General features: G+C 36.6%; 1 protein-coding gene across 2 annotated transcripts in view; it reads left to right on the top strand.

The window, feature by feature from the left end:
* LOC114367801 (187-kDa microtubule-associated protein AIR9-like) overlaps window positions 1-14,291 on the top strand; it is a 93,631-nt gene that overhangs the window by 74,914 nt on the left and 4,426 nt on the right. For both annotated transcript variants that reach the window (XM_028324998.1, XM_028324999.1), the window contains exons 29-33: window positions 4,363-4,436; window positions 4,576-4,711; window positions 9,372-9,553; window positions 10,993-11,148; window positions 13,469-13,600. In XM_028324998.1, coding sequence (XP_028180799.1) covers window positions 4,363-4,436; window positions 4,576-4,711; window positions 9,372-9,553; window positions 10,993-11,148; window positions 13,469-13,600 — 680 coding nt within the window. The remainder of the gene's footprint in view (window positions 1-4,362; window positions 4,437-4,575; window positions 4,712-9,371; window positions 9,554-10,992; window positions 11,149-13,468; window positions 13,601-14,291) is intronic.

The raw sequence follows: 14,291 nt of genomic DNA, 5'->3' as shown, positions 1-14,291 counted from the left end.
AATTATCTGGAGGTTAAGGATGATGACTATTGGGACTTAGCCAAGGAATTGGGAGTTTGTTTCGCAGATGATAAAAGCAGTGATGCAAAGCTGAAGACTGATATGGACAATACTGAAAATTCAACAAAATCAGCAGATGTGTTGGGAAATGAAGACAATGCCTCATGAATATTTTGTCCTACAATTCTAGAGGGCTGGGGAATGGCGTCAAATGGTCAGCCATCAGAAAATTGACTATGGCAAACAACATAGATGTTCTTTGTATTCAAGAGACTAAAAAGGAATCTGTTGATGCAAAACTATGTCAGTACCTGTGGGGTGACAACAGTGCTTCTTGGGAGTGTCTTCCTTCCTTCAACACTGCTGGAGGACTATTATGCATTTGGAATAATGGATCATTCTTAGTTGATAGGCGGGTGCTGGGGAGAGGTTTCATAATGCTGGAAGGCACTTGGTTAAAAGAGGATAAGAAGGTTGTTATTATCAATGTTTACGCCCCCTGCGATCTTCAAAGAAAGAGAGAGCAGTGGGATGAATTACTGCAGCTGAGATCACCCTATCCAGCAGGCCTTTGGTGTGTCTTGGGAGATTTTAACTCCATAAGGTATCGAGAGGAGAGGCTCAGCTCATCTCAGACAAGGGATACTCCACCCAGCATATCTGAATTTAATTCCTGGATCTCAAATATGGCTTTAGAGGAGGTTAAGTCTATTGGGAGAAGATTCACATGGTGTAGACCTAATGGCAGTGTCATGAGCAAATTGGACAGGTTCTTACTCTTTGATGAGTGGCTGACCCAATGGCCGGATTCTACTCAATTTGTGATGGAAAGGGATTTCTCTGACCATTGCCCTATCCTTCTGAAGGCTAGAACCATTGATTGGGGGCCTAAACCTTTCAGAATTATCGACTAGTGGTTAAAGGATAGAGGGTTTCAGGATTTGGTGAAACTTGAATGGGGTAATTATCACCCCCCGGGATGGGGGGGTTTAGTTTTGAAACAGAAAATCAAGTTCATCAAACAGAAAATAAGGCAGTGGAGCATATCTCAGGGTCACATCAGCCCTAGAAAAGTCCTTAACCTAAAAAGGGAGTTGAATGTTTTGGAGGATGGCTTCAACAACAGAATCTTATCCCAAGATGAAGTCAATCTTAGGAAATCACTCCAGGAACAACTCTGGAATGCAGCCTATGCAGTTGAATCTATGTTGAGACAAAAAGCTAGAGTGAAATGGCTAAAAGAAGGGGACAACAACTCCAATTATTTCCACAGATTAATCAACTACAGAAGGAGACAAAACTCTATTCAAGGGCTTTCCATAAACGGAGTATGGGTGCATGACCCTGCAAGTGTAAAATCTGCAGCTCTTCAATACTTCAACAGCAAATTTGCTGAGGAGAATATTAGTAGGCCAACCCTAGATGGTGTACAGTTTCCTTTTCTTCCTCAAAGAGAAAAGGAAAGTCTTACAGCTAGATTTTCAGAAGAGGAGATTAAATCTGATGTGTGGGATTGTGGTGGGGACAAAAGCCTGGGCCCGGATGGGCTGAATTTCAACTTCATTAAGCTGTTTTGGGAGACTTTGAAACCTGACTTCATAAGGTTCATGGATGAGTTTTACACTAATGCTTCCTTTCCAAAAGGCAGTAATGCATCGTTTATAGCTCTCATCCCAAAGATCAAAGACCCTCAATCCCTTAATGATTATAGGCCCATATCTCTCATAGGTTGTATCTATAAAATTGTGGCCAAAATTCTGGCTAAAAGGCTGGCCCTTGTGTTGCCTCATCTTATTGATGAAAGGCAAACAGCGTTTATGAAGGGGAGGCACATTCTTCATGGTGTATTGATTGCCAATGAAGTTATAACCGAGGCCAAATTAAAGAAAAAACCTTGCATGGTCTTCAAAGAGGATTTTGAAAAGGCCTATGACTCGGTCTCTTGGGGTTTTCTAGACTATATGCTGAAGAGGATGGGCTTTTGTGAAAGATGGAGGAAATGGATTAATGTCTGTATGTCTTCTACAACAATTTCCATTTTAATTAATGGAAGTCCTTCTCAGGAATTTGTACCTATGAGAGGCTTAAGGCAAGGTGACCCCCTTGCACCTTTGCTATTTAATATAGTGGTGGAAGGCATTACTGGGTTGATGAGATCAGCAGTAGAAAAAAATCTCTTCAATAGCTGCCAAGTGGGAAAGAAAAAAGAGGAAGTTAATATACTTCAATATGCTGATGACACCTTGTTCTTTGGGACTGCCACTAATGATAATGTTAAAGTTTTAAAGTGTATCCTGAAAAGCTTTGAATTGGTTTCTGGTTTAAAGATAAACTATAATAAGAGCCAATTTGGGTGTTTGGGTAAATCTGTGGGCTGGTGTAGGGAGGCAGCTTCTTCTCTCAATTGCAGCCAACTGGAATTTCCTTTTTCTTACCTTGGTATTCCTTTAGGGGTAAGCTCTAAATGTCGGTCTGTGTGGCAGCCTATTATTAGCAAGTTTGAGGCCAAGCTTGCAACATGGAAGCAAAGAAATCTATCTATGGGGGGTAGAATAACTCTCATTAATTCAGTCTTAACAGCCTTACCCATCTATTTGCTCTCCTTCTTCAAGATTCCTAAACATGTGGTGCAAAAGATTACATCTATTCAAAGGAATTTTTTATGGGGAAGTCACCAAGACTCCATCAAGATTCCTTGGGTGAGGTGGGACACAATTTGCCTACCTAAGAGTAAAGGGGGGTTAGGGATCAAAGATTTGACTAAATTTAATGAGGCTTTGCTTGCCAAATGGGAGTGGGAGTTGGCAAATAATCAGAATCAATTCTGGACCAGAATTCTATTGTCCAAATATGGTGGATGGAAGGAATTGATTTCTGGTAGGAACTGCAGTGTAGCTTCTCCTTGGTGGAAAGATCTCAAGGTTGTCTTCAAGCAGCAGCCAAGCAACACAATCTGCAATCACTTGAAGTGGAAGCTGGGATTGGGTGATAAAATTAGTTTTTGGAAGGATAAATGGCTGCACCATAATCTGACTCTCCAACAGAAATATCCTACTTTGTATCAAATCAGTGGCCAACAGTCCTCTACAATCAACCTAATGGGGAAATTGGTAGCAAAAAGGTGGGAATGGAAGTTCAAATGAAGGAAGAATCTTTTTTACCATGAAATCCAAACGGTAGCAGCTTTCTTGGCTGAGCTTGACAATGTTCACATTACTCAGTCCAGCAGGGATTCTCTAATTTGGCAACCTGACCCTAATGGTAACTACTCTACAAAGTCAGCTTATATACTGCTGCAGGAAGCTGGCAGGGAGGCTCTTGAGGACAATGCATCGAAGATAATTTGGTCCTTACACATCCCTCCACGAGCAAAGGCGTTTTCATGTAGATTATTCAAAAATAGGATTTCCACCAGGGCTAATTTGAGAAGAAGACAGGTGGAGATGCCATCATATAGCTGTCCCTTATGTGAATCTGCAGAGGAAACTACTAGCCATGTGTTGTTCAACTGCACTAAAACAACGATCCTTTGGTGGGAGGCTATGAGCTGGGTCAATAGAGTGGGTCCTCTCCCCACAGAACCAAAGAACCATTTCTTGCAGTTCTCACACTGGAACACGCAAAGAAGCACGGACAAAAGATGGGAAGCATTATGGATAGCACTGTCTATGACCATTTGGAAACACAAAAACAGCATGGTCTTCAACAACCAGCTTTTCACTCCCGAAAAAGTCATGGACGAGGCACTATTCCATACCTGGTCGTGGCTAAGATGTATGGAGAAGGATTTTAATGACCACTTTAATCACTGGTCATCTAATTTAAGGGAGGAATTCTACTAGGGGGGGCTGACTTATCCTGTCATTGTATTTAATCTTATTTGGGCAGTGATTCCCAATGTCTATGGTATATGTTGTAATCATCAGTACTAATGTCATTGTATTTAATCTTATTTGAGCAGTGATTCCCAATGTCTATGGTATATGTTGTAATCATCAGTACATCTAGTACTGACATTTAATTATAATATAAATTATCTTTTGCTGTGCAAAAAAAAAAACAAATTAGATGATTGATTGCTGAAAGAAGCAATTTTTGGAGTTCCCTAATTTTCCACTTAATTTAATTAGGGTTAATAGTCTTATTCTATTAGTGGGCTGAGCTTGTGCTAGTATTATTACGTTGGTGCTTGACCTAATTATTAGTGTAAAGAGGATGATTGTAACGTCTTGTATCACATCATTACATGTCATATCAGTCAAATATCTAATTATTGTGACAGTCTCTTTTCTTTCTTCCCCACCCTGTAATTTCAACCTATATATCCTGTTGATGTTAACATTTTCATCATTTTTTCCCTAGATATACACCTGTTCGTTCAGATTCAGTTGTGGGAGAACTTGTCTTATCTGATCCAACTAACATTGTTCTCCCAGGTAACTATTGTCCATTTCCCATGTTTGTGCAAGCCTTGCTTTTTTACATTTCATTTATTTTAAATAGTGAAGGACCTTGTCCTTCAAGATGTTGAAGTTGTTCATAGAAAATAAGTGTGGTTCTTGCATTTTCCTCTAGAGCTTCCATATGTGGAGATGCTTGCTCTGACTGGAAACACAGTTGAAGGTGACATACTTACAGCTGTTGAAGTGATTCCAAATAGTGAGACTCAACATGTTTGGAGCAAGTACAAGAAAGATATAAGATACCAATGGTATGAGGATATACATTACACTGATGCTGCATGCTCTGATATTTTTCTCAATTTTGTTTTTGATCGGCAAAAGTAATATTTATATATATATATATATATATATATATATATGGGGAAAGTACCAGGGGTACTAAGAGTACAAATAATAGACAGATATGATGTTTGGTTCACAATTAAAATCTAAGCTAGGTACATAGTTACAATAGTCAAAACAGCCCATCTATCCTAATTGCAAAAAGCTGCTGGTAGATTGCTAGACCAGTAGTTATAATGTGCTGTGAACCCTTTCTCCAACTGTCTGAACCAAGACCATACTAAAAACACTGCTTCCTCCATCAGCTTGCTGCCATTGAATGGTTCATTGGAGAAAATGAGCCAATTTCTGTGTTGCCAAATTGTGAAATTCAAGGCAACCCACCAAACTTTCCATCTGCTGTATTGTTTCTTCCCATGTAAGCTGTTTGGATGCTGTATGAAGTGCTGCCTCGGATTGACTGGCATTACTCCCAGTGTGTTAATCCAAGAGAGGGATTCCCACCACAAGGGTTGTGTTTTTGGGCAGTTGAAGAATAAATGAGAAGCATCCTCTTCCTTATTCCTGCAGAATGGGCATAGATGATCACTTAGCTGTATTTGTCTTCTTCTTAGATTAAGCTTGGTTGGCAGTCTGTCTTTAACCTATCTCCATGCAAAGATGGTTGTTTATGCTGGGATTTGTAATTTCCATATCTCCGTAAACACTCCATCACTATTTTCCTCAGTTGTTTCTCCTTGCATCAAAAGGTATGCACTCCTTGTTGTGTACTGTCCATTAGGTTCTGCTCTCCATTTCCAGCAATCTACTGAGTGTGGATGAATATGAATCTTTGTTGTATCTTCCAAAAATCTGGTAGCTGTCTCAATTTCACAATCAAATAGAGGTCTTCTCCATTGAAAATTCCATTCCCATGCTGTGTCGGTATGTCTTCCCATTTGTTGAACAGTTTGGTGTTGCTGGCTGGATATTTGGTAAAGCCTTGGGCACTTCATCATTAATGTCTCCCCATCACTAGCCCATTTATCCTCCCAAAATCTGGCTTTGTCTCCACACCCAACCTTCCAAATTGTTTCTTGTTGGATTATGTTATTTAGCTGGTGTTCATGTGTGACCTCCATTAAATCCTGCCACCATAAGGATCCGTTGCTTGATCTTCTGCCGTCAGCTAGAGACTGCCACCCTCCGTATTTTGAGTCCAATATTTTAGCCCAAAGGTCTAAACTTTGCTGCATCATATTCCACCTCCATTTACCCAACAGCACTCTGTTAAAGGTTGTGATGTCTTTTATGCCCAAGCCACCTTTTTCTTTTGGTAGGCAAATGGTTTCCCATTTAACCCACGCAATTTTCTTATGGTCCAGCCCTCCACCCCATAAGAACCTTCTCTGAATTTGAGTCAGCTTAGCTGCCACTTTAGCGGGGATCCTGAAAAAAGAGAGAAAATAAATTGGAATAGATGTTAGGATTGATCTTATGACAGTCACTCGCCCCTCGAATGATAAGTGTTTTTGTTTCCACCTAGCTAATTTTCTCTCACTCTTTCTAAGGATCGGATCCCACAGCTGACTACGTCTTGGATTAGCCCCTATTGGAATACCCAAGTATGTGAAAGGCATAGACAGAATTTTGCAATTCAAATACTTGGCAGCCTGCATTGTCCACTGTTGTGTCTGTCCCACAGTCCCAAAACAGCTCTTTGCGTAGTTTATTTTAAGTCCAGATGCTAGTTTAAAAGCTCTGAGAATGGATTTTATTGTCTTAACATTCTGCATAGTAGCCTTTCCGAAAAATATGGTATCGTCAGCATATTGTAGGATGCTAATCGGTACCTTATTTGCTCCCACCAGAAATTCAGTGAACAGCTTCTTTTTTATTGCTTCCCTCATGAGACCAGTTAGGGCCTCCACAGCTATGTTGAATAGAAGGGGTGCCAGGGGGTCACCTTGTCTGAGTCCTTTTTGTGGGCTAAATTCAAGTGTTGGGCTGCCATTTACTAGCACCGATATAGAGGCTGATTTAAGGCAGCCTTCCATCCATTGAATCCATTTATCACAAAATCCCATCATCCTTAGGATATGGAAGAGAAAATTCCACGATACTGAGTCATAACCCCTTTCAAAGTCAACTTTAAATATTAGGCATGGTTTTTTCGTCTTCCTTGCTTCATCCACCACTTCATTAGCAATTGCTGCACTATGTAGTAAGTGTCTTCCAGCTATAAAGGCGGATTGTCTTTCATCAATAATTGTTGGCATGATCTTTTTTAATCTGTTTGCTAGCACCTTAGCCACTATCTTATAGACACATCCTATAAGCGAAATAGGCCTGAAGCTGTTCAAATCTTGTGGGTCCTGCACCTTAGGGATCAAAGCAATGAAAGAGGCATTGCCTCCTCTTGGAAAGCTGCCGTGAGCATGGAATTCGCATAGGAAGCGCAGGATATCAGATTTCATGATCTGCCAGAAGTGCTTAATAAACTTGAAATTGAGTCCATCCGGGCCCGGGCTCTTTTCACTACCACAATCCCATACCCCTCTCCTTATTTCTTCCTCAGTGAAGATGTCCACCAGCAAGTTATTTTCATGTTGCCCAATTAACAAATTTAATTTTTATTTCCCAGGTGAGATTCATTTACCACTATGATTAATCTTAGATGGCAGTGTGAGCAGCCAACCAAAATTAAATGCTATACTAGATAGCAGATCTCAGAGTGGCTGCCACACCAAAGATTTGCTAGAATGAAAATACTTTTAAAATATTAAGAACCTACAAAAATAATAATCTGAATAATTTTGAAATACTGTACCATAAACAAATGAATAATCAAGATTAAACGAAAAAAAATCGTTTGTGTTAGTTAACATGTAATAGGCAACTTTAAGTGCTGATAAGTAGCTTAAAAGCATAGCCAAATAAATAGGTAAAAGAAATGATCACCATGGACAGTGATGTCTTTTCATTTTTGAATAAGTTATCCACTTAGAAAATAATAGATTTTGGTAACAGAAAATAAAATGATCAGGAAAACTCAAGCCCTACATTGGTTAGAGTCAGTGTCAAGATAGAATATATATATATATGTGGGGGTCTTACAAGCTGATTTTGTAAGATTGATTTAAGCCTAAGCCCACATTCTTAGATAGTATCAGAGCCTATTATAGATTTGTTATTGGGTTGTCTGTCATATTATCCACGCACCAAGCCCAATAATGTTGGACATGAAGGAAAACTCCAAGTTTCATATTGGCTAGAGATAGTGCCAATAATGTATATAAGTGGGGGGTTACCTTCACCTTTTGAGCTAGCTTTTGGGGTTGAATTAGTCATAAACCCAAATTGTAAGATGGTATTAGAGCCTATGTTATATTTATTAAACAGGGCACCTATCATATTATCTACGTACCAAACCCAAAAGTACTTGGTGTGAAGGAATGTATTGGAAAAAATTCAAGTTTCACCTCGGCTAGAGATAGTGTTAAGATAGAGTATATAAGTGGGAGGTAACCCTTACCTTACAAGTTGGTTTTGTAGGGTTGGATTTTTGGTTCAAATCTATATTCTAAGAGAAATATTAGAGATTATGCAAATATTGTAAATTTGTAATTAGGGATTAGGGATATTATGAAATATTGTGAATTGTATGTGTTTTGTAAATTTGGGGAAATATTATTTATTATAATTATAGGTATTATCTATCCTTTATGAGAGACAATCTTATTTAAATCAGGAACATCCCTTACATAGTGGGGTTAGGGTTAGCTCTTTCAATGGGTTTTTTTCATACACAAGATTTGAACCCAAGACCTTGTTCTACAGGAATCAAAGCATGTATCACGCATGAAAATTAATAGAAAAATCCTAAGGGTGTGTTTGATTTCCTTTTCAATTTTTGTTTTAAAAACTTTTTTTAAAAAAAAAATCTACTTTATTTATCAATTGGTTTCCAAAAGAAGTGTTTTAAAAAACTAAAAAAGAGTAACAGCTGGAAGATGTTTACGTTTTCACTTCTCAATGTCAATGGCACCACGTGAGTTAAAATATATACTGGGTTGGAGTGACGCAGCAGTGAGGCCCCTTTCTACAGGGCCTGAGTGACTCAGCAGCCAGCAGCAAGCAAGACTCGATGATATCATGTGAGGAACAAATATCTACCGACAAAAAGAAAAAGAAAAATGGTAGCAGGCAACGCTCACACAATCCCAGCAGCTATTTACATTTTAAACTAACTAAAAGCTGTTTCTGCCAATCAAACAAGTTTTTCTATTTTTAATTTTTCAAAAGTAAAAACAGTTTTTAAAAATGGAAGTCAAACGCACCCTAAATTTAACCTATTTTTTACTGCTTCTGTGCATCGCATGTGCCTAAATCTAGTTTCTTTCAATTTTGAAGAGTGTGAGGGCATCAATGATCATACAATTAACCATGTCAGTAGACTTTGTTCCATACTCCCATGTCAAAGATCAATTCTCCCAAATGCTGAAGCTGTTGGGTGATGGCATGTATATCTAACAAAGTAACAATTATTGCAGTGGTTCTTTTTTATTATCAGGAGAATGCTAAATGCAAACTCAACAGTGCTTGTAATCAATGCTGATTATATGTATCACATTAACATCATTTCAGGTTTTGTTCTTCAGAAGTGGCAGACAATCTTTCATATGATCCATTACCTAATCAGAGTTCTTGCTCCTATAAGGTGCAGCTAGAGGATATTGGTCATCATTTGAAATGCGAGTGTATTGTTACTGATGTGTTTGGAAGGTCAGGTGAGGCGGTATGCATTGAGACAACACCTATATTGCCAGGTAATTGCTTTGAATACTTAAGCATTCTTACTTTAGAATTTTATTCCTCTTTGCATTTTCTTTAGTCTGCCTGTTTAGTTGGGTCTTCTTGACATGTCTACAGCAACAAAGAGTCAGTTGGGTATAGAGAAGTATATAGAGGGAGAATGGAATGCAGTAACTTTATGTGATAGGCTTCCTATCTATGTATTTATATGAAAAGAACAAGATCAGTTTCAAATGTAGCATGAACAAAGCCCTTCCTTATAAATCTAATAATATTTTTAGTTTAGAACTCTTTCTAGCCATTACCCAGATGCTATCAGGCCCAGCTTGTTAAAAATATAAGTAACCTGATTATAACCCGGAGCTTTAGTGAACATGATTATAACCCAGCTTGTTAATAATTATGATTAATAGAGTTATTAAATTAGTTATAAATTAAATAAAAACTGTTAATCATTCAAAAAATTTAATAAAAGATTATAAACCCTAATGCGGTGTTGTTGTTAGTGGACTCACATGCGGCGGTGGAGGTGAAAGAGGTGTTTATGGAGAAGAGGAGGAACATGATGTTGTGGAGAGTTAGAGTTAAAAAAATTTTAATGAATTTTTTAATTAATTTATAGTTAACTGAATAACTCTATTAATCATAATGATTTGTTAATGATCTACCAAGGGGACCAAAATTGCTAATTTTTAAAACTTGGGGACTAAATGTTACAATTAAAAATCAAGGGAACCAAAATTATGGATTTGAAAAATTAGGAGAATCAAAATATTACAATTTAGCTTTTATTATATTCTTATTAATATTTTTTTATTATTATATGACCGGGTTCGGTTGGGTCACGGATTGACAATTCATAATCCGTTGCCCAACCCAAATATAATCAATCAGGGCTATATTGGGTCAGGTTGAGTTTGACCCCAACACTTTTAAAACCCAACCCAATATAATTGGGTCGGGTTGGGTCACAGGTCAACCTGAACCCATGAACACTCCTATTGGGCATTGCCCCTTTGGATGTCCACATGTCTGGTTTTGAACATTTTTCTTATGGTGTCAACTGATTACATGATCATCTCTAATTGTGATAGTGACGATGCTTGTGCTTTAAACTCCTTATTACACATACAGTTCCAACAAAGATTTTGTCTCTGAAATACTTCTTAGGCATTCATGTTGCCCAGTTGCCCAGTTGCCCACATCAAAGACCTGTTTCCCTTTCTCAAAGGAAACACAATGGCTTTGTAAATGGAAAATTGAAATTGTATTGTTTGATACCCAGCCATGTGATTCTTCATCCCATCATTTCCCACTAAAATACATGCAGTTTGCTATGTAATAAAGATTGTAGTGTTTTAAACATTATTGCCATTTCTTTTGTAATTTATTTTTCTTAAAAAAAATTGTTTTGTACTATCCCTTTGTGTAAGTATTATGCGTGCATTCTTAGGGATTCCTAGAATACACAAGCTGGAGATTGAGGGAATGGGATTTCATACCAATCTCTATGCTGTTCGTGGCATTTACAGTGGTGGGAAGGAAGGCAAAAGTAGAGTTCAATGGCTTAGATCAATGGTTGGAAGTCCTGACCTTATCTCTATACCAGGTATGTTAAATGCTTTAAGTTAGTTAAAACTAAGATGTTTCCAATCAAAGAAATCGAGAAGTATCATGATTTATTTCAACACAGGGTCCATATTGCATATTTTGAAATTTTACCTTGTCCTATTGTTTGATGAGGAGTGCTAGCAATACACTTTTTAACGCACTCCTAACACTTTCTATCGTTCGTCAAAATTTATGAAAATCTACAAAATCATGAGTTCAGCTCATTAAATGAGAAGTGGGACCTACAAATTTTTCATGATTTTCAATAAATTTCAGTCAACAATATGGTAGCATTTCTCTTGTTTAAGTATTGGAATTTGAGAAAGGAGTGGCAACTGACAAGGATCAAACTTGAGATCACTTGGTTTTGAGAATATTCTTGATTGCGTAAAAGTTTTCCTTTTTTGTTGGGGGGGGGGGGGGGGGGGGGGTCATAAATGACCCAAAAGCTTGTTGAAAAGAAGAGCAAGAGACATTACTCAATCCGTATGTCCATGTACACATGGGATGGTATTTGTAAAATGAGAGAAAAGAGATATACCATGTAAAATGAGAACAAATATAGAGGGATGATAGATTGAAACTGTGTGTCAGAATACACAACGGATGCTTGTTTATATAGACAAATAGTATTGATTACACATAATTAGAGGATATTCAATTTCTTCTAAATCAGATATCATATCCTTTCACATCATTATACATTAAATTCCTTATTCTCAACAGTATCAAAGCAGATCATCCTCTATGACTTGTCCCACCACTACTTTGCTGCAGAGCTCCCAAAATTTTGGAGTTTTACTTTAATTTCATGTTTCTATCTTCAAATTACTCATCATTCATGCCATTGTTTCCTTTTCTACATTGTAGATCTAATTTTGTTTGTTGATGAACATTTACAACTATTTGGCTCTTGCTGTTTTGTTTTGACCTTGTTTAGTCTTTGGATCTCTTTTTCAAAAGATTCACTTGTTTGGCTGCTGCCTTAGTTTCTGTTGATAGTCCCTTTTTTATTGCCTTCATTGTGTTTTTTCTCTTTGTCTAGCTTACCTTCATTGCAACATTTGCCACCTTCTTTTTCCCATTTTTGCTGCCTTCGTTGCAACTTTTGGCACCTTCATTATTCCCCTTCTATAATGAAGACTTCATTGTTGCACCTCTGATAAACTGAAACCACTATTAGAAGGTACTGGTATACAAAGTTATTTTCCAATGAGAGCTTAGCCTTTTCTTGATGTAGGAATTGAAGACAAGTACCTGGGGTTTATAACAACTCACATCTTATTTAACCAACTGAGCTAGATCCCCTCGCTAACGAGAGTTTAGCCTATATTCACTAAGGGACTTTCCACATAAAGCTAGGAATAATATATATATCCATTCACCATGTTTAGGGGGGAAGTGTTGAAATATAATTAGGGAAAATTAAGTTGTTCCTAAAGTTAGGCTGAACTGAAGATTTATTACTAGGACTAGACTGATTTGCATTTCTTAGAATTAGGCAGATTTGATGTGATTTGTATATTTTTTTATTCCTTTTTATTTCCTTAATTAGGTGAGATGCCGTGAATAAATACCATATGTAATCTCTCTATAAACTCAAGTCAAAAGTACAATTCAGGTTTCTTTCAAGTCTTTCTTTAAATATAAACCCTCATTGTATTTTATCTCATGCGATGCACATGTTAAATGTTTTATTTTATATAACTAAAATCTATAAAGAAAATAAATACTTTTAAATATATAAATTATATTTTTGTTAAAGTTTGTGATAAATAAATATTTTAAAACATATAAATTATATTTTATATTGTGATACAAGGTTATTTTTAATTATTGATAAATTCTTTTAAAAAAATATTGAAATTCAATTTAGAAATAAAGATGAAAAACATAAATCGAAAGAGATAAGACACTAAGAAAAATTCCTAAAAATGTTTTCATTGAAGAAAAATTCTAAAAGCACTCTCATTCAAGCTAACTTTTCTAAATAAATAAATATATATATATATGTAATAATGTTTTACTGTATAGTGTTGTGTCTCAATGTAGACCTTACCTCATGTAATTATAATATGGAAAAGGAAATCAATTACTGATCAATAGGAAATATAATATTCTAATAATAAATATAATATTAGGAATAATATCAAAACAGAATCTCAATATATATAGAGGATAATATTCTCTGTTGTGTAATACACACAAATTCTATTGTCTCGTTTTCTCTTCCTTTCAACATCTTCCATTGCTTATATTACTTGTTATATATCTTCATTAATCCAACTGCTTTTTTCTTTTCAATAATTAAACTACAGGAGAAACTGGCAGAATGTATGAAGCGAATGTTGATGATGTTGGCTATAGGCTGGTGGCCATCTATACTCCTGTAAGAGAGGATGGAGTAGAAGGGCAATCAATTTCGGTATCAACAGAGCCAATTGCAGTTGGTAAGCTGAAATTCTTAATCTAATCAATAACATAGTTTGTGTATATAATTAAATTATCCTTGACATTAGTAATCCAGGGCAAGTGTTGAAAAATTTGTTCATTTTTACTTTTAGCTAAATGTTAATGAATTCATTAAATATGATTAACAGGCACTTATCCAGAGTATCGATACCCTTAGAAAAATGGGTGTCGGGCTATTCCCATCAAACCCTATTCTTGCGGATCCCACAACTACAACCTTTAATGCCTGGTTCTTTTGCACTAATTAATCCTGTGTCAGCCTTCAATCCCTCATGTTGAAAATAATGACATTTATTGTACTAAGGAAATGGTAGGTTCATGTATATTACTTCCTAGAGACTAAGTTTTCTTTTTTATCAGCAAAGATAAATTATATATATATATATATATATACACCTAAGGTACAAAAGTTACATATTTGGGATTGTCCAGTCATTTGGTTCCAAAATCAGACTTAATACAGTCTTGATAGGAATCAAAAGCTACATACATATTAATTTATAGGCTACTGATATCCTATAACTGCTACCCTCCGCTGATAACAAAAACCATCTCTAAGGTTACTTGACCATTGATTAAAATGGATTACAAAATCTTTCTCCATATTTCTGAGCCATATCCAAAGTAAGAATATTGCATCATCCAACAGTTTGTTGCCATTGAAGGTGT

This window comes from Glycine soja, chromosome 9 (genome assembly GCF_004193775.1).
Source record: "Glycine soja cultivar W05 chromosome 9, ASM419377v2, whole genome shotgun sequence".
In the NCBI taxonomy this organism is placed as follows: domain Eukaryota; kingdom Viridiplantae; phylum Streptophyta; class Magnoliopsida; order Fabales; family Fabaceae; genus Glycine; species Glycine soja.
This window is presented reverse-complemented; position numbering and strand designations above follow the sequence as displayed.